Below are 23,966 nucleotides of genomic sequence, written 5' to 3'. Positions count from 1 at the left end.
GAAAGTGGGAAACCAGTCTTTTTTTTTTTTAAAGCAAGATTGTCATAGGAATGTGAAAAAAAGTTTGTGTAATTTGTCGTTCTTCATTAGTCTGATTCATTTCTGAATCTTGTACACTAAGTAGCTTAGTATATGTAAGAAGAATATTTTTTTTCTTCAGCAGCCAGTAGTCTTCAATATCACCTGATCCTTCAGAAATCATTCCAATGTGTTGTACTGGTGCTCAAGAAACATTTCTTCTTATAAGCAATATTGAAATGTGTTGTTCTGCTATCTGCTTTACATTTTTGGGGTAGCATTTTTCAGAATTTTTTAATTGACAGTAAAAGCATTTATAAAGATTTAAATATGTGTTTTTTAAATCTGTTCATTTGAATTTCTTATTAAAGAAAATAAATCACACACACACATATATATATAGAGAGAGAGAGAGAGAGAGAGAGAGGCGAGTGTGATATCACCAAGTACAACATGTTCCTGGATCAACATCCTTGTTGATCGATCCTGAAACAACATTCCAATCAACCAATCAGAATTTTTCAGAAAATAACTGTTTTAGGCTTAAAATCAGGTTTAGGTGCATCTACACCGTTTTTTAATCAGTTATTATTTCTCACTGATTTTAGGAATAAATGAGAGAAGGCTGAGCATGTTTATTGCTATACATTGCAATATATTTACATATTGTGTGTGTGTGTGTGTGTGTGTGTGTGTGTGTGTGTGTGTGTGTGTGTGTGTGTGTTTGTGTGTGTGTGTGTGTGTGTGCGTGTGTGTGCGTGCGTGTGTGTGTGTGTTTTATATATCAATTTATTTTGATTAATAGGAGATGATTAATTTTGATTAATATAGAGACAGCTATGCTGATGATACCCAGATTTACCTAGCCTTATCTCCAAATGATTACAGCCACATTGACTCCCTCTGCCAATGCATTGATTAAATGAACAGTTGGATAAACCAGAATTTTCATTGCATTTGGAAACAAAATGAAGTTCTCAAGGTGAATGGATACCTTGACTCTGGGAGTCTAACAACTAAATATCAAGTCAGAAATCTTGTTGTGATTCTGGAAACAGACTTAGTTTCAGTAGTCATGTCTAAGCAGTAACTAAGTCTGCATACTACTGTATCATCTAAAAAACATAGCAAGAATTAGATGTTTTGTTTCCAGTCAAGACTTGGAGAAACTTGTTCATGCCTTTATCACCAGCAGGGTGGACTATTGTAATGGTCTCCTCACGGACTTTCACAAGAAGACTATTAGAAAGCTGCAGCTCATCCTGAACGCTGCTGCCAGGATTCTGACTAGAACCAGAAAACCTGAGAATATCACACCAGTCCTCAGATCCTTGCACTGGCTTCCAGTTACATTTAGGATTGATTTAAAAGTACTTTTACTCATTTATAAATCACTCAATGACCTAGGACCTAAATACACAGCAGATATGTTCACTGAATATAAACCTAACAAGACCACTAAGATCATTAGGATCGAGTCAGTTAGAAATACCAAGGGTTGGAACCAGCTTCCAGAAGAGATCAGATGTGCTAAAACATGTCACATTTAAATGCAGACTCAAAACTAATTTGTTTAGCTGTACATTTATCGAATGAGCACTGTGCAATGTCCAAACTGATTGCATTATATTTTATTCTTAACTGTTTTAAATTCATTTTAAACCTTTTAAATAATTTTCCAAGTTTTAAAATTCCTTGTTTTATTGTTGTGATTTATTATTATAATTATTATTATTATTATATTTTATTTTATTTAAAGCACTTTGAATTACCATTGTGTATGAAGTGTGTTATATAAATAAACTTACCTTGCCTTGCCTCTCTCCCACTAATCCCACCAACCACTAAACTCTGTGATAACTTTCCACCCAAGCATCCTCCTGATGCACAACATAGACCTTGAACATACATTATACAACTTGCATTACAAATACTGAGAAAATATTGCACATCCATCACATGATATTGTCATTTGTACTACGCTCTTCCATATATCTTTTATATAAAATCAAAAATAGAGTACATTGTTTATATGTTATAATTAGTTTCCTGTTATAATTTACCATAATTTAATTTTCTAAATATCAGTATGCTATTTATTTATCCATGAAATTCTTGCTAAGCATCAAGGGAGTTTACATGTACAGTTAACAACTAAACTGTTACCCTGCACAAATGACAATACAGAGTCATTACACCCTCAGCACCAAAAAAGAAAAAAAAAAAACTAAAACTCTGAGTCATGCATAACAGGAAACTGGTACAGTCAGAGTAACCAAGTATAATCTAGATCAGCTTGAGCATGAATGGTGGATCTGAAACATTTATCAAAACTGTTCACTAGTTGAATTGGATTGACAACATAAACCACCAGTTTACCACTGACTCCTGCTCCCTCCTGAATCATCTGGCGAGCTACCTAGAGGAATCTGAGTTCCCGGTGAGTCACCATGGATACCGGTGAAGGTTCAGTGCTCGTCTCAAGAGTCAGCTGAAGGAGAGAAGCAACCCCTCTGTGGGACTGCTCATAATCCCCCCGACACACCGTCTCTAGTAGCTGTAACCAAGGATGCCCTTGTGATATTTCCTCCAAGAGAACTCTCTAGGTGGACCCTTGCCCCTTTTTAATTTCTTTAAACATTTTGATTCAATTTTACATTGAAGTATACTGTATTAATCACTATGGTTTTTTAAGTGTCCTTTTTATTTATTTTTGCTTTGCTAAAAAGAAATATTATTTTAAAATACATTAATAGACACCATCTGACAACATCTGAGCAAATAGTGTCTATATTTTATTGCCCATCTCAATAGTTCTGCATTATATGTAAATGAAATACTATATGTATGAAAGACAAACAAATAAGGCTGTTCCCATTTATTGTTATGCATAACAGCTTTATGATTAGTTTAAATTATGACAGCAATGTGTGTTGTGTGTCTGTTCCATTTTAGCGACTACTTAAACTCAAGAAAATATTCTGCCTGTAAAAAAACACCTCATTAATAAAAACATTATTCATGAAGCATGTCCTTGTGTCAAATGCTTCTTTGGATTTAAATAAACTTCACTGATTGATTTTAGTCAAATTTTTCAATTTCTATGTAATTTTTGTTTTTTAATACTGCATGGCATAAAACTTCTTTCTTTCTTTTTTCTTTTTTATTAAAAATCTAATCTTTCTCTCACACTGTCTTTCTCTGACACAGTGCTTGCGCTTTCTCGTTTTCAATCTATTTTTGATTATTTTTGTCCTCCAGGTGTGGCTCTCTCTTCATGAGGGTGAGTAATGACTGAGAGGTTGTAAGAAGAGTGCTCTGAGTAATGAAACCACAACTGTGAGAAAGAAGGATCAGCAGCACATCTGGGTCTCTTCCATGCACACAAACACTATTGCAAATCATGCATTAAATCATACAGATTGATTGGTAAATTATAAATTTTCTTAGTGATCAGACTTATTTTATCTGGTGCACATATAACGGATGATAATGTCCCTTAGACTTAATAATAAATCAACAACCTGAGCCAACTCTAGCCACAATATCATAGAGATTAGAGGGTTGACCCTTTTTGGTTTTTCTATTTTTGACTTTTTGGGCCAGTAAGACAGAAATCTACACCCTAGAAACCCATGACATCATGCATATATGTGTGTGTGTATATATATATATATATATATATATATATATATATATATATATATATATATATATATATATATATATATATATATATATATATATATATATATATATATATATATATATATATATATGCATATGCATGATGATGATTAAGAATCGATTGAAGATTCTTAGTCTCCTAACGTTTCTTTATTGGACAAGGTTGTCTATGTCAGATGTCAGTAATAATTGTAGCAAGTTTTACACAGCCACAAACAAATGCCATGTTGCTCTGATGTTTCTTTTTTGGCACAACTACAAGAGAATGCAAAATCAGTTCACAGACAGAGAAAGTGCATACCTCTTAGCATCACCGTAAATTGTATCATGGCTTTCATGATGCATTTATATCCTTAAAGATTATAGGCTCTGTTTGCATTCTCTCTTTTCAGTGAAATGTATGTAGCAGTGTGGGGGGAGATAGACTGCAACAGATCTGGGAGTCAGCAGTGAATTTCAAAAGGTTCCAGTGAACTCTTAACCTCAGCACACATTCAGAAACATCTGGAAATTCAGTGGAAATCATTTCTTGCCTAATCCTTTTCTGTGGGTATGTAACAGGCTGCATTCCATTCTTCCTTCGTCTTCAGAGATAAGCTATAGGCTCAATAAGCCTATACCTTGTATATTTTAAAAGATGTGTTTGCTTTGTTAAATTCATTACTGATATTAGGTGAGGTCTTCCTTATGATAGATAGATAGATAGATAGATAGATAGATAGATAGATAGATAGATAGATAGATAGATAGATAGATAGATAGATAGATAGATAGATAGATAGATAGATAGATAGACATTTTGTTCGCTTTCCCAGAGGAATTCCTGTTTCAGTTTCTTGGTGACTCTTTTCCCTCCTCCCCGCTTGCTTACGCAGGAGTGTATCTACGAGCATCGCCGTCATAGAGCTCTGACGCGATGTTTGGGTGACAACGCCGAGCTTCCGGTACATCAGCCTCCGCCCATCGCGTGCTTCCACAGAAACACCGACCGTGCCTCTGATGCGTGACCCGTGGACGCTGGTTCTCCCGCGGTGCGCGGTGCTGCGCCTCTGTACCTGCCAAAATGGACAACTGAACAATCGACCTCAACATGCCTACCATTTATGGAAGTAAGGGAAAACTTGCAAGTGTTTGTTTCATGCTTCAGCACGCCTCCCAGGTCAGTGTCATACAAACCTAAAGCGTTTTATTCCATTGTTTTTCAGGGAGAGACCAAAACATGATGATAACGACCATTTCTAATTGGTGTTATCCAATTTACTTTCTAAAGCCTATTTAATACATTTTTCTTGTTAGGCTATTTATAATGAATTTCTACCGAACATTTAGGGGTGCAGTCTCGCGCAACACTTTATTTGTATTTAGTTTTTTTTCCAAAACTTAGACGAACGTCAACTTCTTTAAACATCTTTAAACTTTTTAAACAAAACACAGACATTTTTGTGATATGTGTGATATGCAATAACATAGTCAAGTGGTAAATAATGGCTGTGTTTATGTTCTGTCCGATGTCGATCCTCACGAAATGAGTCGCGTACTGTTGCCATGGTTACCTGCTCAGGCGACCACGACTTCTCATCGCCAGGGTCTCTTAAACGCCCTAACTTCCATTCTAACTTTTGTCTCCGAAATGTTTGAAAATGCAGATTATTGTTGTATGTGAGTAATAATGGGGGTGGATGGGGTGGGGGGGTGCTCTTTAGGCTAGTTAGAAGAATCGTGCGTTATCATATCTCTATACTCTGAGATGTGATGCTATGGTTTTGACAGTTGAACTGTTTTCCGGTGTGAATACCTTTGAGCGCAGCTTGGTGTTTTCGGTTTTGCTGTGTGGCGCGCGCAGCTTTGATTAGGTGGTACGAAACATTCAAATTCAAATTTTTAAAAAGAGACTTCCTCTTCTGTAACTCCGGAGCTCTTCTTCACTCTATCAAGGCGATCAGCAGCTGCCTCTCCTGCTGTTACATCATGTTTATCTCTGCGCTTTAGTATCTCGGTCTGAACTTCTCCGCAGAGACCCGATGGCATCTAGGGGATTTTGTGCTCTGTCTGACTAGGTCCGCTTGTACTAATATTTACTGACGCATATTTGAGTATAATAGTAATTTAAAGAAGAAGAAAAAAAACAATCCTGGGAGAAGACGAGTTGAAGATCAGCTGAGGGCGCAGAGAGGACCAAGTGATAAGTGAGTAAGGTTAAAAACACCTAGTTTAGCTTCTGAACTTTGGGAATTTCTCCCTCTCCCTCTCTCTCTTTTTCTCTCTCTCTCTCTCTCTCACACACACACACACAAACACACACACACCCATTCACTGCTGCACTCATGCAAACACACTGGCTTCACAGATGACTCATTCTCAGTCATTCTGAGGGTAATAAAACAGGTGCTGTGAAGAAGGCTCATTAAAAAAAAAAAGTAAGAGATCATAAAACATTTTTTTCCCCTCAAGCTGTGTGTGAGTCAGTCCCTACACTGAGCGCTTTTGAGGACACTTATGTATATTTCAGTTCAGACAAGAGCATGTGTTAGACAACCACTATGGCATCCAAATCACCTGCAGTCAGATATATGGTGTCAGGTGTGCAGAATTATATTCAGCTGCAGTGTATTTTCTAAGGTTTGTTTAAAAATATGGAGCTTAGCTTATATTAAGTGGTGTTATATTGATTTTTATTGATTGGAAATTACCTTGCTGTTCAGATATTTTCCAGGGTTGCACTGCACATTAATTTAGTATAGCTATCTGTGACATTTTTCTATAAATATACATTAAAAAGGCCTTTAATTTAATACTTTAATCCAAACTGTACTGGAATTTCATAAAATGTGCACTACACAAAATAATAATTCATTTTTTCACATCTTTCTGAAATACCTGATTGAAGCTGGTCAATCTCATAATTTTATATAAAATTATTTTTGAATATAATGGAGTAAGTGTGTAATTACCGGTATATAATAAAACACTTTTGGTAACACTTTATTTTACAGTGTCTTTGTTGCATGTACACACTCAGAAAGAAAGGTACAAACGCTGTCACTGGGGCAGTACCTTTTGAAAAACGACACCCTAACCTTTTTCTGAGAAAGGTACAAAATTGTAATAACAGTGAATTTTGCATAATTACATTAACCCTAAATCAAACCCATATTCTAACAAGAAAACCTTAAAATAAAGTGTAACCATTTTCTATCTGTCATTACTACAAAATAAACCCCTCCACCCTTCAAGCACACCAGAACATTGTACATTATGCTGTACTTGTTTCTATTTGATTTGAGCTACAGGTTTTTCCTCCAACAAATCAGTTCTATTGCAGATGCTGGTTTTATTCCCATTCAAAATACATCCTTAAATGTTAATGGGTTATTCAAATGAAATAATCCCAGCAGCTCTGACTCAGACTGGGGACAGCTTGTCATTGGAATCATGAGTTATTCAAAAAAATACACCTACAAGTCACATTTATCCTAAACTGTAAAATAGCATTAGAAGGTTGTAATAATCTATAATCTATAATAATAATCTCTAGGTTGGAGGCTCTAAAGATGAGTTTAATTTAGCTGAATTGTGTGTTTACAAAAGTTATTATGCAGTTTAGCCTTTCTGGTTATATATATATATATATATATATATATATATATATATATATATATATATATATATATATATATATATATATATATATATATATATATATAAATAGGGCTGCTGTATGATCATTTACTGAATGAAATGGGGGAGGATTATTCTATAGATGAATTACTAACATATCTAGGTACGAGTAATCCAAGTGCTATCTAAATGAACAATAATTCATGTGTGATGTCTGCTGCATGAGAACAGACCCACTTACCCAAAAAGGACAGATATGAAATGCAGCGGTACTGATTTTCGGAGGGAAATACTTATGCAGATTCAGATCTTTGGTTCTAGTCAGTGGTTTCCAGACATCTGATAGAAATGTAAAATACAGTTCTTTATGTTAAGGTGAAGGAATCAAAGAAATCATTTTTTGATTAGTAGTTTTCTGTTGAAAGCATTTTAAAATCTATGGAAAGATTTACTAAATGCATCTTTTTCAAACTAATCACACAGTTTGTGAGTTCAAACACATGACCTTTTGCCCCAGTTTTGCACGGGCTGAATGTTTTACTAAATTTAAATGCAGTCTTCAATATCAAAGTTTTGATAGGCAGAAGTCGTGTACATTGTGTACAGTCGTGTGGGAGCATTGCTGTACAGTACAATACTGGATTTCTCACATTATCATATTCTGGTTTGTTACCATCACCAGTCTGAATTCTGTGTAGGTGAACAAGCACATACATAGATGTGTAAGTCTTCTCAGGGCCGGTGTTGTGGTCATAGGTATTTTTAGAAAGAGCACAACAGGTGTCTCTGCAAGCATTAGTGTGTGAGTCTGTCTGTGCCTTTTCAAAATGGTTTTTTGTTGTACTGTTTCAGTTCTGTCTGCTATAACTAAATATTTCTCAACAGAAAATTGGCAATAACATAGGAGTTCTTGAAATAAAGTGAATAATTCTTGGGTGGTTAAAAGGCCTTAATGTGGTAGCACACAAGTCATCTCAGCTCAATGTAAAATAGAACAGCTTTTATTAGACTTATGTGGCTTTCATTAAGCGTATTAGCTCATGACACTGTGCATGTTTTTTATATTTTAATCAAATTTAGTTTAATCTTTGATTTTATTATGCTTATGTGTAAATTTTAAAGTATTTTAAAGAGGCTGGGTTGCTTTTAATGTGCTGCAGACTGGCTCTGGCCACTTCAAAGCATCTAAAGAGTGAGAGGGACGAGACACAGAGAAGCATTTGCAGGTTCACCTGGGAAGCCTTGTTGTTGGTGAAGAGAGATGGGTCCTTAGTGACTAAAGGCAGCGAGAGAGATAATGAAGCAGGTGGACGAGAGGGAAGGGCGAAGAGTTATGCTCTAGAGGGGAGGAGTGTGTTTTCGAAATATTGCTACAGGCTAGGAAGAACGATTGATGTGTATAATGTATGTTTACAATGATACTGTTCTGCAGTTCGAATTTAGAAGTCTGTGTTGAAGACATGGTGGAGTTTACAAATGAAAGGCTGCTGTTGATATCGCTTACAAATCCAATACAGTTTATGTGTGTAGAGTTTATTTTCGTACTTATTTGTAAAGATGAACAGGAGACCTAGGATTGATAACTACAGTAGTTTGCATACAGTGGAAATGTCTGTTGCTGTCATCTACATAAATGTAATGTAAATTAGTCATTCTTTCTCTTTTCCAAGTTTAAAGGAATAGTTCAAGCTAAAATGAAAAATCTGTCATCTTTTACTCATCACAAAGTTGTTTCAAACCTGTAGGAGTTTCTTTCTTCTGTTGAATACTTTATGCACACACAGCTACAAAGGTGTGGTCACATGTACTTTTTTCGTGAGCAAAATCCAGTCATTTCAATTTGAATATACACCATCAGGAATTCCTCATGAGGCCAAACAATTTTGCAGCAGGTTTACACAGACTACAGATTCGCCACTTCTGTGCGAGCTGTGCTTCGTGCATCACTAAACCACCCGACAAATTACGACAAAGTTTGCTTATGTGACCATTATTAGGTTTAGAAATATAAAAATACATCTTCGCCATCCTGACACATGAAACATCGGCTCATCCATCGCTATGTATGACCAAAGTCAGAACATGGAAGTATAAACAGTATTTTATAATTATTATTCTTTTATTATTTATTGGCATAAGCCAAAATTGCAGTTGACTTTGCAGCATGCAGAATCATGCAAAATAACCATATGTACCATTGCATACATTTTCAGTTAGCAGTCAGTCATGCATAAATAATGTAAAAATATTACTTTTTTTTAACCATTCTGACTCTGTTTTACACTTAGATAAAAAAAAAACTTCAGTCCATGAGCATTTAATTTTAGTCAAACACTGCACATCTGTTTTCCTATAACAGCTATCAGATTAGATAGCTCATGACCTTTTCTCAGACTGCTTCCTGCTCTGTACCACACGTGCATGCTCTAACAAAAACAGCTTCAGGCACAGATTACACAATACAAGTTTTGATGGGGAATTATTTTAATCACACATATTATCAGAAATGCCAGAAACTCAATCAAACCCACAAATACTGTAGGTTCTTTATCAAAAGGTCATGAACTCTTACTGGACTATGTTAGGTCATAAAGTGGATTAACAGTCATTATTTAGCAACACAGAATCTACAGCAAATGACGCATTACTTCTGCAAAACCTGCTTATTTTATGAGCAACATGAAGAATTTGTTTGTTTGATTCTCACTGGAACTTAAAATCAATACAGCAGCCAGGTTGAAAGCAATGTAAGTACTGAAAAGCATCAGCTAAATGGAAAACAACATCTGACTGATTCAAAGTTGTTATGTTTTATTATGGATTCTAAGTGTTTTTAATGTATGTATTTTTAATTTGATAATTTAAAAACAAGAGAAGGTCTATCATACTATTACAGATGGTGTCATGGGGCATTTCAATTTTCAAACATGAAAGTTCTGTCATTTACTCACCCTCATGTAATTCCAAACCTGTATAAACTTTCTTATGTGGAACGTTGATAATAGGGCTGTAAAAATGGCTGAAAAACTAAATTCCATTAATTTATTTATTTTATTGTATTTTATTGTATTTTTTAATTATATTCGAATTTAAAATGCATGATTTCAGTTAGGGTGAAGAAAAGCTTTTGGCTTCTCTCCTGAGGCCACAAGAGGTCGCATCAAGCTAAATATTACTAATGCACATTTATTCAAAGCATAAGAAAACATGATTGTGGAAAAAAGTGCATATTAATTCAATAATATTTATAAACCAATTAAAATTAATTAAGTTGCTTAAACAACTATAAACAAAACAGCATCATGTATGGATACATGGTTTAATACAAAGGGCGGAAAGCCTAAATTTTTCATTTAAAAACATGAGATGGAGTGGGATGGTGAATAAACCCACCATAAAGTCTTGAGATATGTTTTTTAAAAGTTGAACTTACACTAATTTTACATAGCTTTCTAAAAAGGCGGCTCTCTTGTGCGAGACGTGAGTGCAATTGTGATAAGATGTCCCTTTAGAAAATGCGTGAAATATGCGTTCAGTGTGAATGGCTTGGTTTCAGTTTTTATGTAAACATGATCTTCTCCATGTTGATGTTCCTTTTTTCCACTGGATAGGCTAAAAAAAACATTATAATGCAATGACACTTAAAGGCCAAAGTATACTTCAGCTTCCACGTTCATGCACCGTCAGCATTATATAATTTTGTTCCTCAAGAGGACTAACCCAAACTGTGTGCCAGCAATTTTTTGAGACCTCGTTTTATTCTATTTTAAATTCGACGAATATTCGAAAATCTTTTTTTTTTTTTTTTTTATGACAGCCTTAGTTGATAACCAAACGGTTTTGGTGATCATTAAATTCCATTGTATGGACAAAAAAGTACCTTTTTCAAGATCAATTCTCAAAATATTTTATTTTTGTTCAAAAGAAATTCATGTTGTTTTATAATGACATGAGGCTGAGGAAATGATGACAGAATATAATTTTTGGGCTGAACGATCCCTTTAAGTTAAGAATAAAAGTGGCATATAGAAAAAGCTTGTAATGTTTAAATGCTTCAAAACACAACACAACCATCCCAACCAGTGCAAATCCCCCGATGTAATGGGCCTATAATGCCTCACAAAAAACTGTCAGTAGATATAAATACATTTCAGGAGTCCATTAAAGATGCACATTACATCTGAGGACTTCTCTGTCAGTTGCATATGATAATGACTTTAAAAGTTCATTTTCCAAACCTGTAAGTCATTTTAACTTTTAGCCTCTGTCCTCTCATCTCTCCGTAGGACATGACCCAGTCCTGGCCTTACCAGCAGCCCCCAGGGGAAGGGGGCACTCAGCATTTCCTGTACTCACACTCAAAGGTACGCACAGGGTTTATTACAGACTGCAGGAAAGTGTGACAAATTCACCAATATAATGCACCAACTCTGCTCTGTCTGTTTTTCTACTCCTCTCTCTCCCTGCTGGGTATTACGCTTGCCTTGTTTATTTGCACACACTCATAAACCTGTGTTGTTTTAGTCACTACAGAAATTATGCAAATCAGGGTTGCAATGCCCCAAGCGCCAATGCAGGCCAGTTCTAGGAATTGTACAGTAAATTTATGCCATTTTTTTAATGCCGAAAATATGATTTAATTTAATAACTGGATTTCAGGGGGAAGGTTAAGTGCTAAGATACAGTGTGACAGTGTTTGGTACAGATAAGTGAATTTACCCCTCTGTTTGTGTGTGTGTTGATTTGACTGATTTGTTTTTTTTCTGTTTATCCGTTTTAGGAGGGAAAGCAGCCCAATTCACGACACAGACTTGGTAAACACGCTAGATTGATGTTCAAACCATCTGTTTAGAGCTCTGTCTTAAATATATGTCTCTCTAAATCTGGGATGCACTAAAATTTATTCTGACGGTTACCAATAAGCTTATTTTCATATTAGGTTACCTGACTAATAATTATATTGTTCACTATTTAGTTTTTTTTAGTCTCTAATGCTCACCATGGCTGCATTTATTTGATCCAAAAAAACTTAAAAACAGAAATACCATGAAATATTATTACAATTTAAAACAACTGTTTTTAATACATTTTAAAAAGTATATTTCTGTAATGGCAAAGCTGAATTTTCAGCAGCCATTGCTCCAGTCTTCAGTGTCCTTCATAAAGCTTTCTAACATCCTGATTTTTTAAATATTATCAATGTTAAAAACTGTGCTGCATAATATTCAGTGGCAATATTTGTGGCATTTAAACAGTTAGGCGTCTTTGACGAATAGAAAGTTCAAAAGAACAGTTATTATTTGAAATAGAAATATTTTGTAACATTTTAAATATCTTGAAATCAATTTTGATCAATTTAACTTGTCCTTGCTGAATGAAAGTATTACTGTCATTAAAAAAAAGTCTAAACTTTTGAACAGTTTAACAACACTAACAATACTTGTTAAATATCATTTAATACCAAATCGATATGGTATAGATATATTGTGCATGCTTGATGTGTGTGTAATAGGCTTGCTCTTCATCACCTGCTTACTTTGAGAAATCACTACGTAGTTCACATCTGCATATGTATACACAGCTGTGTTATTATAGCAGTGTTTTTACATTCTGCTCCATAATGCTGATGTATTTCTCTCCCTGTGGCTCTCTCAGTGAGGGATGGTGTCTCTATGAGGATGCCCTCACGTCCACTCGTGGCCCCTCATAAATCGTAAGTGGGATGCACAGCACCCAATCCGTCCATGGTAACCAAGCACCAGGTTGTGACTGAACTGCTTCTGCCTTTTCACTTTATTACACCATAAACAACTGACTTTAGAGAATTCAGAGTTGAACGTCTGTGCATATTGGTGTGTATAATTAGATTGGGCTTCCTGGAATTTAACTGCTTTAGACCAACTGCTGTTTAAAACCAGCTTCACATGGAGGATTAGACCGGTGTTATATCTCCACCGTACCAACTTCACCGACCTCATAAACTTCACTGAGTTTGTATCTAATTGCAGAGCAGGTTAACACAGTAGGTTAGAGCCCAGAAGCACATAACATCACTGTTAAACATTAGAGCGCTGTGTTTATGACTTTTTTCTTTGAAGCTTGTAATGTGATCCAATCTCTTATGGTTAGACTGTTTGAAGCAAGCTCACACATTTAATACACACATACACACAGATGTGCTGCAGATTGGTAAAACGAATAAGTCTCTTTGTCAAGCAAGTGTGACATTCTCTCATGTTTGACTCTCTCTTTGCCCTCCCAGCATGCTCGCTGATGACCTGAAGCTCAGCAGTGACGAAGATGACAAGGATGAGGTAGGGCGCCTGTTAAAACTGTTGAAGCAATGGGTGGAAAAAGCAGATATCATAGTATCAATAACTCCTGCACTGCTTGTGCTTTTGTTAGCTTTGAGCACAGTCCAGCTCATTTGTTCATTCACCACAAAATGCATTTATACCAGTCACCTGACTCATGTGGCAATTGTTTTTGCATTGCTTTCTCATTGCAGCACTATATTAACACTAACATTGCTATTGTTTTCTTTGGAGAGTATACTAATACTAAGATACTTTTTTGTTTATCTTAGCATAATGCTATTTATTATAATGAAATATTCAAACTTATTTAATGTAAACTACTGTTAAAAAGTTTGGAGTTTTGGGAATTTGATAAGAAGTCTCTTAAGCTCACCATCTGATGAAAAATGCAGTAAAAACATTAATATTGTGTAACAATATTACACACACACACAAAAAAAATGTTTTTAGCAATTTTTATATATTTTAAAATGTACTTTATTCCTGTTATAGTAAAGCTTACATTTAGCTTCATTACTCCAGTCTTCAGTGTCAGATGATTCTTCAGAAATGTATGAATTTCTTTAAAATTATCTTACCGACCACAAACTTTTGAACGGTAGTGTCAATCGTTTTGTTTACATTTTAGTCATATTATTATGAGTCAATAACTATTTATCATCAAATTCTCTGTAAACACTATAATCATTAAAAGAGGTGACATTTAATTTAACCAGTCTGAAGGGCTGCTAAAAAAAAACATCTCACTTTCAGATAATTTCATGCGGGTGAGATATTTACTTTATAGTTAGTCTGTCTAATTTGACCAGTTGAACTGATTCAGGATAATTTGTGGTGCTAAATGAGCGAGCTGTACAGTATTTAGCTGCTACTCCTTCACATCCCTTTTAGAAGGAGTTTTATCAAAAATAAATTATGATTTCTTGTTACACAACTCTTTTTTTAAAGGCACTGCCTTCTTGCCTTCTTGCCTCCTTGAGAAAAAAGGCACTGCTCCATATCTGTGCTACTTACCTTGACATGGTTTGCTGTAATTGAGAAGTATGATATTTGACTCTAATTTTAACCTACAACACCAGCTCCTTGTGCATGCGTGTATCTCATCACAGGACTCCAGGTTTATGAGTCATAAACGTCTGAGTCATAAAATACGCCAGACTCATGACCTTTCTGCCATTACTGCATGCAGGACTTTGGCTTTTGCTTTGGTCAAGATGCAAGTAATGACCATGAAGTTGAAGATTCTAAGCTAAAAAGCTCTCATTTATTAAAATCGTGTTTTTTATTCTTATCTGTCAAACAGGGAAGTGAGCAAACAACTTCCTGGGCTGATAATGACCGGTGAGTGTGTGCTTGTGATGTATTGTCTGCTTTATGTTTGTAACTTTACCAGGTCTCATTATTGTCCAGTGATTGTCTCTGTAAGTGTCAGTGTGTGTATTACATATTGAAGAGGTCAGAAAATGTGGAATGTGACAGCTGGATGCTAGACCAGCCTCTGTTTCTTTTGGCCTTTCAACATGTTCAACCCTCAAAAAAAACACACTCACACCACTAGTAGTGTTTAGTCTGCATACTTCTTTGGGATTTATTTGAACTTGATAGTCAAGATTGTTGTACATGGAAATGCATCTGAGTGTGTGACTATCCCTTTCTATTGTTTGCATGTATTGACTGACAGCTTGTCAGGCCAGCAGCAGCGCCACACACACACACATGTCGGAAGAGTGAGACATTCTAGCTCAGGGTCTTCAGGATCAGACCCCTCCAGTGAATGGGAAAGCGATCACAGCCAGCGATCACGCAGCCCGAGCCCAGGGACGCACAACCGGTGCAGGACACCGACCCAGCAGCGGACCTTAAACTGCAGCACAGAGGTATGCTGTAGTATTTTTTTGCCGTGCAATCTCATTGCCTCGCTGTCTGTTTCCCAGTAGTTGTTTATAGTGGATGAGGTAAAAAGAGATGGTGGGGGGAGGAGAGAGGAATGTGGAGGGGCGGCTGCTGAGACTTTAGAATTTGGGTGTCATGTCAACATGTGGCGCCCCAGATGACTAACTAGATAGGAAGTACTACATGTCAACATTGATTTCGTCACAGAAAGCAGAACCTAAAGGGATTGGTTACCCAAAACAATGAAAATGATGTCGTCATCTACTCGCCCTCATGTAGTTCCAAACCTGAATGATTTTACAAAACAACGTTAGACCTCACTAACTTTCAATGTATGGACAAACAACAGAGACATCTTTCAAAATATCTTCTTTTGTATTCCACAGAAGAAAGAAAGTCATACAGGTTTGGAACAATGTGAGGGTGAGTAAATGATAACATTTTGTCATCAAGGGATCCTGAGCTGATAACAGCTACATTTGAAGGATTTTTCTTAATTTTTTCAAGAGAAGGAGGGATTAAAAGCTCTAGTAGCATAGCACAGGGTTACACCACCATATGAATGAAGGCATCTGTGTGACACAGCTGGCTCTATTACTGAACATGCCATCTATTTGGAACCTGTGGAGAAGGGAGGAGGGAACACCATGTGTTTTTCATCTACGTGTAGTCATGTAGTGTCTCTGAGGAGGACGGCTTGGAAACGCCACACAGTTCCAGGTAGAGGGGGGTTTGTGGGGAGTGGCAGTGGGAAAAGGGCACAAGAGATGCAGTGTCTTTGCTGGAAAGAGAGAGAGAGGGGAAGGGGGAATGTTTGAGTGGAGGAGTAGAAGTTTAAATTAGCTCTGGTCAGCTACTGGAGGCGAGTGAAGAAAGCTCAGTCTGCCCTGCCACTCAAGTGTGCTATCAAGTGAGTATTTGCTTTGATTTTGTGGTGTTAATTAAAATGTTTTGTAAAGTGAGTATAGCTTATTGTATTACTCTATAAAATATGATTATGTTTTCATACAGTATTTATTTTCCATTCCGCTCATTTATTTCTTGTTTGTAATAGTTTGGAGTAAGTGAACTGAAGAGGCATTGTAATGGTGGAAGCAGTGTGAAATTGAAAGAAAGTGTTTGTTAGGGTTTAAGGAATCTCCACAGTTTTCTGGCCTCTCTCTCTCTGTCTCAGTTACCCTCTCACCTCCATATTTTTCTTTTCCTCTCTCTCCCACTGACACACTGGTCTGTTTACATAAATACTCATATTTCCTTTTCATTTATTCTGATAATTTCTCATTGCCATTTTTCTGTAGTTTTCCCACCATACTTTCTTAGTATCACATTGTTGAGTAAATATATTGTCATTGAGTCATTGGTTATTGGTTTATGCAATCTTCTGCTCACATACAGTGGTTTCTTTACATCAGTAGGGTAAAGGATTGAGATGTTTAATAGATAGAAATTCTGTCTAATATTCCTACGATTAGCCTATGAATGCCATGACTGTGCATCACCACTACGATTTTAAATGTGATGTTCACTCTGTTAAACTGTCTGCTGCACAGTTCTTTGTTAAAGAGGTTCTGGAATGTATTTATACAGTTATACTGTTGTCATCCTCAGCGGTCAAGGCTTTATAGTCAAGAAAAGATACTCTGATAATTATAATCTTGTCAAGTAACTTTTGTAATACAGATCCATCTTGATTTATATTGTCACATTCATTTATCAAATTCAGATTTAGAGTAATATTATTTTACCAGTTTTACCATTGTTCTCTGTCTTGAACGCGTGTCCTTTCTCTGTTCAGACGGAGAGTCCACCATCCACACAATGGCAGCTGGACAGGTGGCTTGAGAAAGTCCCTAAAAATCATCAGTCATCTGACCACGACCCAGGTGGAGGACAGCAACGGACTGCGAAATCTGACTGTGGCCGAGGACCATCACCTGGAAGATACTGGAGCAGAGACTCTGAATCCAGACGGGATTACAGTCCATGTGAAAGTCCAGTCCCAAGTCCAAAATTTGACTACAGCCCCAGAAACAGTCCTCATCCCAGTCCAGAATACAGTCCATGCCCCAGTCCAGGAATTAGCCTTGTGCCGAGCCCAGTGCCAAGTGTGTGCCCAAGTCCAGGAGACAGCTTCCAAGGGAGTCGAAGTCCCAGCCCTTTACACCCTCCCAGAAGCCCCAGTCCAAGTTTCTCCTTCACCGCAGTACCTAGTCAAGGTACATATCCTCAGGTCCAGCCACCTCAACAAGAAAGTCCCAGGCATAATGGACGGTCAACCGTTGGCTCTAATCCAGCATACCGGCCCAAAGTAAGGCCATGGGTGCCTCCGGACCACAGTGCCAACCAGAGAAAGGAGTTTAGACCCAAAGACTCTAGATCCAGAGACTCTCTATCCAAACACTCCAGGCCTGGTCCTCCTCAACAACCCCATCATTCCAAGCACAGCTCAACAGAAAAGCCACACAAGGATCTCAAACACAAGCTTGAAAGCAAAAACTCTGAATCAACAAGCAAGCAAAGGTTTAACTCACCTTCAAACCCCATTTCAAAGCATTTATCAAAGCAAAGACCAAGCATTAGCCCAAAACCACAAGCCAGTCAATCTACAGATGACCATAGTATTGAACATAATCACAGAAGCAATGAAACTACAGCAGTGTCAATCCACAGTTCACATTCCAAATCAGGCCATTCTTCTCATTTTAATACTCTAAAGAGCTCCGACCGAGGTCCCTCGTCAAAGTCCAGGGACTCTTCCCAAAGCGAAGTCAACAGTCGATCTAGTCACAGCTCGAAGATTAAATCTTTTCCAGATACAAAGCAGTCAAGATCTAAACAGACTGCCCAAAAGAGTTCCAGCCCAAAGCCCAAGACCAAACTAGGGGAGGCCTCAGTGTCCAGAACCGGGCATTCCCAAAAAGATCCAAAGCCCAGAGAGAAAGAGCTAGAGGTGGACAGCCGAGGTAATGCACAGGGAGCAACCCTGGTGCAGACCGGCAAGGAACAGAGACGAAGAAGACTGGCGGAGGAGCAAGTGATAAGGCGTCGCTGGGTTCTGAGTTCTGAAGAAGAGGAAGACAAGGAAGATAGGAGAACAGAGGAAGGGGAAAGAGAGAGGAAACGGAGGAGGAGGAGGGAGCAGGAAGTTGAATGGAAGGCAGTGCAGCCCAAGCAAAGACCTCACACCAACAGCCAGCATCACACCCAAAAGGAATACAATGGACACAATCTTGAGGAACAGAGCAAGAAGAAGAGAAGGTGGAGCAATGAGGACATTTCCTCAGGTCTTCATGTGACTGACACTAGCCCTTCTCCTCCACTTTCTCCACCTTTGCCTACTCCTGTCAACAAGCCCACTCACCCATCATCTTCCACTTCCTCCTCCTCCTCATCCTCTTCATCCTCATCTTCTTCCTCTGATTCAGACTCTGAGTCTAGTCCACCCCGGAATGTTGCCAAAGTCCCTGCAGATTCAACGTCAAACCAAAAAACTGTGTCAAAAAGGAGGCTTGAGAAACAGGGTTCGGGCACTGGTGCTCACCCCCATGGGTCGAGCTTAAACACACCTGAGACTCAAGGTCGGGGCAGACACAAACTCTACACATTGGTGCCTTTTGGCCGAACTGAAAAGTCCCCCACTGTTGCACATCGAGGCCTGAAAAAGCTTGTTGTGAGGATAGACCTCTCGCTTCTGGGTAGAGTCCCTAGTGCAGATGAGATTACAGAGAGACAGTCCTCGTCTTCAGCTTTGTCAACGGGAAAGGCAAAAGAAAAGCCATCGATGAAACACTTGGACCAACTGCCTGGAGATGGCAGAAGTAAAAGAAAAGTGAGGAAGAAAAGCATCTTTATATTTAATTAATGCATAAAAATCTGCAATTATTTAATGTTATTTTGAATATGAGATGTGTTTTTGCATACAAGTTTTTTTTGGGTGTGTGTGTGTTTTACTTTATCAGGCTGAAAATGGAGACGCTCAAAGAGAGAATAAGAGAAATCCCTCTCGTGCAGATAAACTACCAGTGTCAGTCCACAGCGAGATTGAGGAAACCCTCAACAAACAAAACGGGTATATTTAGACCTAATCACTTAACTTGTTTAATAATAATATTAAATAAGCTCTTATATTGCTTTGAAAGTATTTTTTCCAGTGTTATTTTGTTGATTCAGAAATTCAGAATATATTTGCTATTCCAAGTTCATATAATAAGGGGATGTCCATCCATGAGTAATGTCCACTCTAAATGTATTGTTGTTCTACAGTGCCGCTTTAATTCATTGAAAGTAATCATGGGAAGCCCCTATGACAAAATGCAAACATGAAAAAGGTCAATTCATTGTTATTCTTATTTCCCACTTGGACATGGTGGCGTAATGTTTACTGTCTGAGTCATGCTCACTGGATGATGTGCTTTTTATTGCTGTGTATGCAGAAGTCAGGATGATTACTTTTATTCCAAGAGGCCTGTATCCCCATTGTCTCCTCCATCCGGCATACTGGAGCTCTCAAAACCCTCAGTAAAAGCTCAGCATGCAGAGAAGTACAACACACCTCCAGAAAAAGACAAAGATTCAACACCTCAGAAATCACAGGTTCTTAAAATTATGCTTCTTTCTTTCTTTCTTTCTTTCTTCAAAGAGCCATATAGCAAATCAAGCAAATCAATATGTATTAATGAAACAGGATCATTGTCTCAACAGGTTCAGAAGACACAGCCCAAGGTAGAGGTGGAGTGTGTGGGGGTGTCAGGACCCCTCCAGTCTCTCTCTGGATCGCTGGTTCCTCCCTCAAACCTTCCGCTTCACTACAGAGGAACTGTACCTATCAGTGATGTGTGAGTTAATGTCTGTCAATGCCTCTGTTTCATTTAACAGTACTGCGACATTTAATGTCATATACATTCCCATATTTCTCACCTAATCTCTCCTTATTTGCCTTCATGTTAGCTCTCATCATGCTGAGTACTACATGCATGAAGCCAAGAGGTTGAAACATCGAGCAGATGCTATGGTAAGACAGCATTGTGAACATACACATTATTGAATATTACCACTAGACAAGACTATTACAGCGGTTTGCAACTTCTTTTGGAGACACGACCACACATTCATTCTCAGAAAAAAAAAGGTACAAAAGCTGTCACTGGGGCATTACCTTTTACAAAAAGTACAAACATTTAACATTTAGGTACAAATGTGTGCCTTAAAAAAAAGTGGCAGATTTTGTCTTTTTTTCTGAGAGTGTGGAGTTGCCTGAGATTAATCTTTTTAATGCTGTAAAATCAACTTTTGTTTAAAAAAAAAAAGGTGCTTTTCAATTGCTTTATGACAGAGAATGGAATCCTAAGGATTATATTCACAGACAAAAACAAGGAGGAACATTTCTGGTCTATATCCTCTGTAACTAATTCATCAACTGCTTTCTTTTACGCTTTTCTCTCTCTATCCCTGTTTGCAGGTGGATAAGCTAGGAAAAGCTGTGAATTATGTGGATGCTGCTTTGTCCTTTATGGAGTGCGGTAAAGCCATGGAAGAAGGACCACTGGAGTCCAAGTCCCCTTACACCATGTATGCTGAAACTGTGGAGCTCATAAGGTGTTTATGAGTTTTATTTTATCTTTCACCCTCTCTATTGCTCTTTTTTTCAGCATTTTGCATAGGCCAGATATTACATGACTGGGTAGCTCCTTGTGACAGGCTTCATACTGACAGTATTTTACCAACAGCAGATGTGGGCTTTTGCTAAAGACAGGCAAATGCAATGTCAATAGATTTGATGTTTCCAAAATGACTGATATTGATAGATCCCAAAACAGGTGGAGGGAGGCCCTATGTTTGTCTGACGTTCTGTATTGATCTGTCTTTGTTCTATGCGTTGGATAGATACGCTATGAAACTTAAGAGTCACGCCGGGCCTGGAGCCAGCCAGGAAGACAAACAGCTAGCTGTACTATGGTAAATACAACATTGCAAAGATCTTCAGCGGTCTGTATTATCATTTTGATTTTCTTGATTATGTCAAAGTCTGTTGAAAAACACAAATTTTGTTTCTGGGTTTCAGTTTCCGCTGTCTTGCTCTTCTTTACTGGCAAATGTTCAGACTTAAAAAGGACAACGCTCTAAAATACTCCAAAGTCCTGATGGACTACTTCAAGGTTGGCAGTTATCAATTATTATACATCAATATGTAAAAATAACTCTGAGTATATTTTGTTCAATGATTTACTCATTCTTGTATCTTGTTTTTACTTTGACTAGAGCTCTCCAAAAGGACCTCATAAACCCCCTCCTTGGAACAGTGCTGGAAAGTAAGAGTAAATTGTAGTTAGGCCATACACAGCGACTGTGAGACCTTTATGTTATGTTTGGGTGTCAGTACATATGTGTTTGTGCTTTTACAGGGAATCTGTAGCTCCTGCCTCTATTTGCTCTGTCAATATAATGGGATCTCACACAGGGAGCTCACGGAGCAGTGCTATTAGCATTCCCCATCGCATCCACCAGATGGCAGCAAATCACCTCAACATTACCAACAGTGTCCTGTACAGTTATGAGTACTGGGAAGTGGCTGAGACCCTGGCCAAAGAAAACAAAGGTGAGTTTTCATTCAGTTCATTTAGAAAAAAAGTATTTGCTATTTTTTCATGTATTTTCTTATTTTATTTATAAAGTTTTTAAATGTTACATTTTATTTTAATATTTACTGATAAATGGCGATACACTGATAATTCAACTAATGGCAATTTATTTATTCTCTCTCACTCCCACACCAGAATTTTTCAACTATCTGAACACACTGACTGGGCCCCTGACTCTACATAGCAGCATGGCCCATATCGTCCAGTACACCAGGCAAGGGTTGCAGTGGATCCGGATCAGTGCTAATCTATCATAATACCATGTACAGACATTCTCAAACTTCACAAATCACTTGTGGAAACAATGTTCTGAACTAGCAAAACATTTTACAGTTACCTGCACTCTGTGACCAAGGAGTCTGTGTTTTGGGTCAAGACAGTAATGAAGAAAATTGTGACGTGGCATGATGTCATCATAAGGTATTAAGGAGCAGATATACTTCATGTTACTGAGCATTAAATGTGATAATATCTTAGGACAATGTGTCAGAAATAATCATGTTTTCTGTAATGCAATTAAGCAGGTCAAATGAAAAGAATCTTCCTCATTCAATTCTTAGCACTTCTTAAAAAATGCTTACTGAAAGTTTTGAAAAGGAACCATTGTCAGCTAATTCATCAAATGCTGCTCTTCCAAAATGTGCCAAGAAATTAAATTTAAAAAGGTTTTATTTTCTGTATGAATTCAATTGCCGTTATAAACCTTTTACTGGATTAAAGTGATGTTTTTATGACGGGATGTTGCATTATCTAACTGTCATCAAAAACTTTTTTTTCATGAGCCTATTTTAACTTCTTATATCAAAAACTGTGCATGCACAAAGTCTCTTTCAGATCTGTGGATGTGATTCATGATTTTTTCTTCTTTGTGCAATAAGTCTAAGATTTTTTTCAGTATGTGTCATGTAGATGTTTCGGTGCTGTTTTTCAATAGCCAGCATAATGTCATGTCAGTCTATGCAAGACTTCTTATGGCATTGTGAAGTTGTAAAGTTTCAACTGTATGAAAAAAAATAATCAGGACTTTTGTAAATTAAAGTGTTTTTACAGGAGATGGTAGCGGTGTTGTTTATATAATTAATTGATGATGATGATGATGATGATGACGATGATGATGATGATTTTGAAGCACAGCAATCCATTAATGACTTTTCAGATCTTAGCTAAGCTCTCTAATGAAAGCAAGATTATATTTTGAAACAACATGCAAACCAGCAATAACCTACAAATGTAAATAGACTTAACACATTCTAGTCTGTGAGATTTTATGGATACCATTTTATCAGAACCTAAGGGGAAAAAAAGCAGAAGTGTCCAGTCGAATGTTTACTGTGTGTAAAATATAAAATACACAGAAGTGTGTGTGGGGGGGTGGGGTATCTTCTAATTATTTGAAGAAATAATTGACGGATCAGAATCAAAATGAGCTTTATAGCCAGGAATGTTTACTTGAATTTGTAAAAGTCGGCTATTGTTTCCCCTTACTAAAAAGTGATGTCGAAAATGCTCATTTATTTATAAACAAATAGATTATTTTAAGTTATTAGGCTTTTTAAAAATACATATTTATTTCATTTATAATCTTAAATGAAATATTTATTTTTAATGTTTAACATCTTGAAAAGTCAAAAGATTTACTTCAGCGAAAGTCACTTCACCCCTCTTTTTCTAGCTGTCTTTTTGTCGCCTGTGATATATTTAGCAGTGGAAGATAACCTCAGTCATATCATCTGTCGCCGTTTACACACACACACAACACACACACGGATCCTCCTCCTGTTGTAGTACTCCCCAT

At 37.2% G+C, this 23,966-nt stretch overlaps 1 protein-coding gene across 3 annotated transcripts; it reads left to right on the top strand.

Annotated features, from left to right (window-relative positions):
* Window positions 1-4,645: 4,645 nt before the first annotated feature.
* LOC113108547 (AF4/FMR2 family member 3-like) lies at window positions 4,646-23,223 on the top strand. 3 transcript variants are annotated; one of them, XM_026271737.1, is made up of 18 exons: window positions 4,646-4,814; window positions 11,610-11,687; window positions 12,104-12,137; window positions 12,979-13,036; window positions 13,586-13,637; window positions 14,944-14,981; window positions 15,322-15,517; window positions 17,329-19,362; window positions 19,493-19,602; window positions 19,967-20,126; window positions 20,235-20,368; window positions 20,481-20,544; window positions 20,992-21,128; window positions 21,417-21,488; window positions 21,595-21,688; window positions 21,792-21,841; window positions 21,935-22,128; window positions 22,307-23,223. In XM_026271737.1, exons 1-18 carry the CDS (start codon window positions 4,809-4,811, stop codon window positions 22,426-22,428), a joined length of 3,633 nt encoding a protein of 1,210 aa, XP_026127522.1. In that variant the 5' UTR covers window positions 4,646-4,808; the 3' UTR covers window positions 22,429-23,223. The 3 variants fall into 3 exon arrangements, with proteins under 3 accessions (XP_026127522.1, XP_026127521.1, XP_026127523.1); XM_026271736.1 differs by having other exon boundaries at window positions 4,646-4,864; XM_026271738.1 differs by lacking the exon at window positions 4,646-4,814 and adding an exon at window positions 4,882-5,891.
* Window positions 23,224-23,966: the final 743 nt, after the last annotated feature.

This window comes from Carassius auratus, chromosome 9 (genome assembly GCF_003368295.1).
Source record: "Carassius auratus strain Wakin chromosome 9, ASM336829v1, whole genome shotgun sequence".
Lineage (NCBI taxonomy): Eukaryota > Metazoa > Chordata > Actinopteri > Cypriniformes > Cyprinidae > Carassius > Carassius auratus.
This window is presented reverse-complemented; position numbering and strand designations above follow the sequence as displayed.

Bases quoted from the DNA above. Each gene is read 5' to 3' on its own strand.
- LOC113108547 (XM_026271736.1), top strand. From the start codon at position 4,796: ATGCCTACCATTTATGGAAGTAAGGGAAAACTTGCAAGTGTTTGTTTC. The intron at 20,369-20,480 runs GTGAGTTAATGT...CCTTCATGTTAG, and splicing joins ACTGTACCTATCAGTGATGT to CTCTCATCATGCTGAGTACT. The intron at 21,842-21,934 runs GTAAGAGTAAAT...GTGCTTTTACAG, and splicing joins CCTTGGAACAGTGCTGGAAA to GGAATCTGTAGCTCCTGCCT.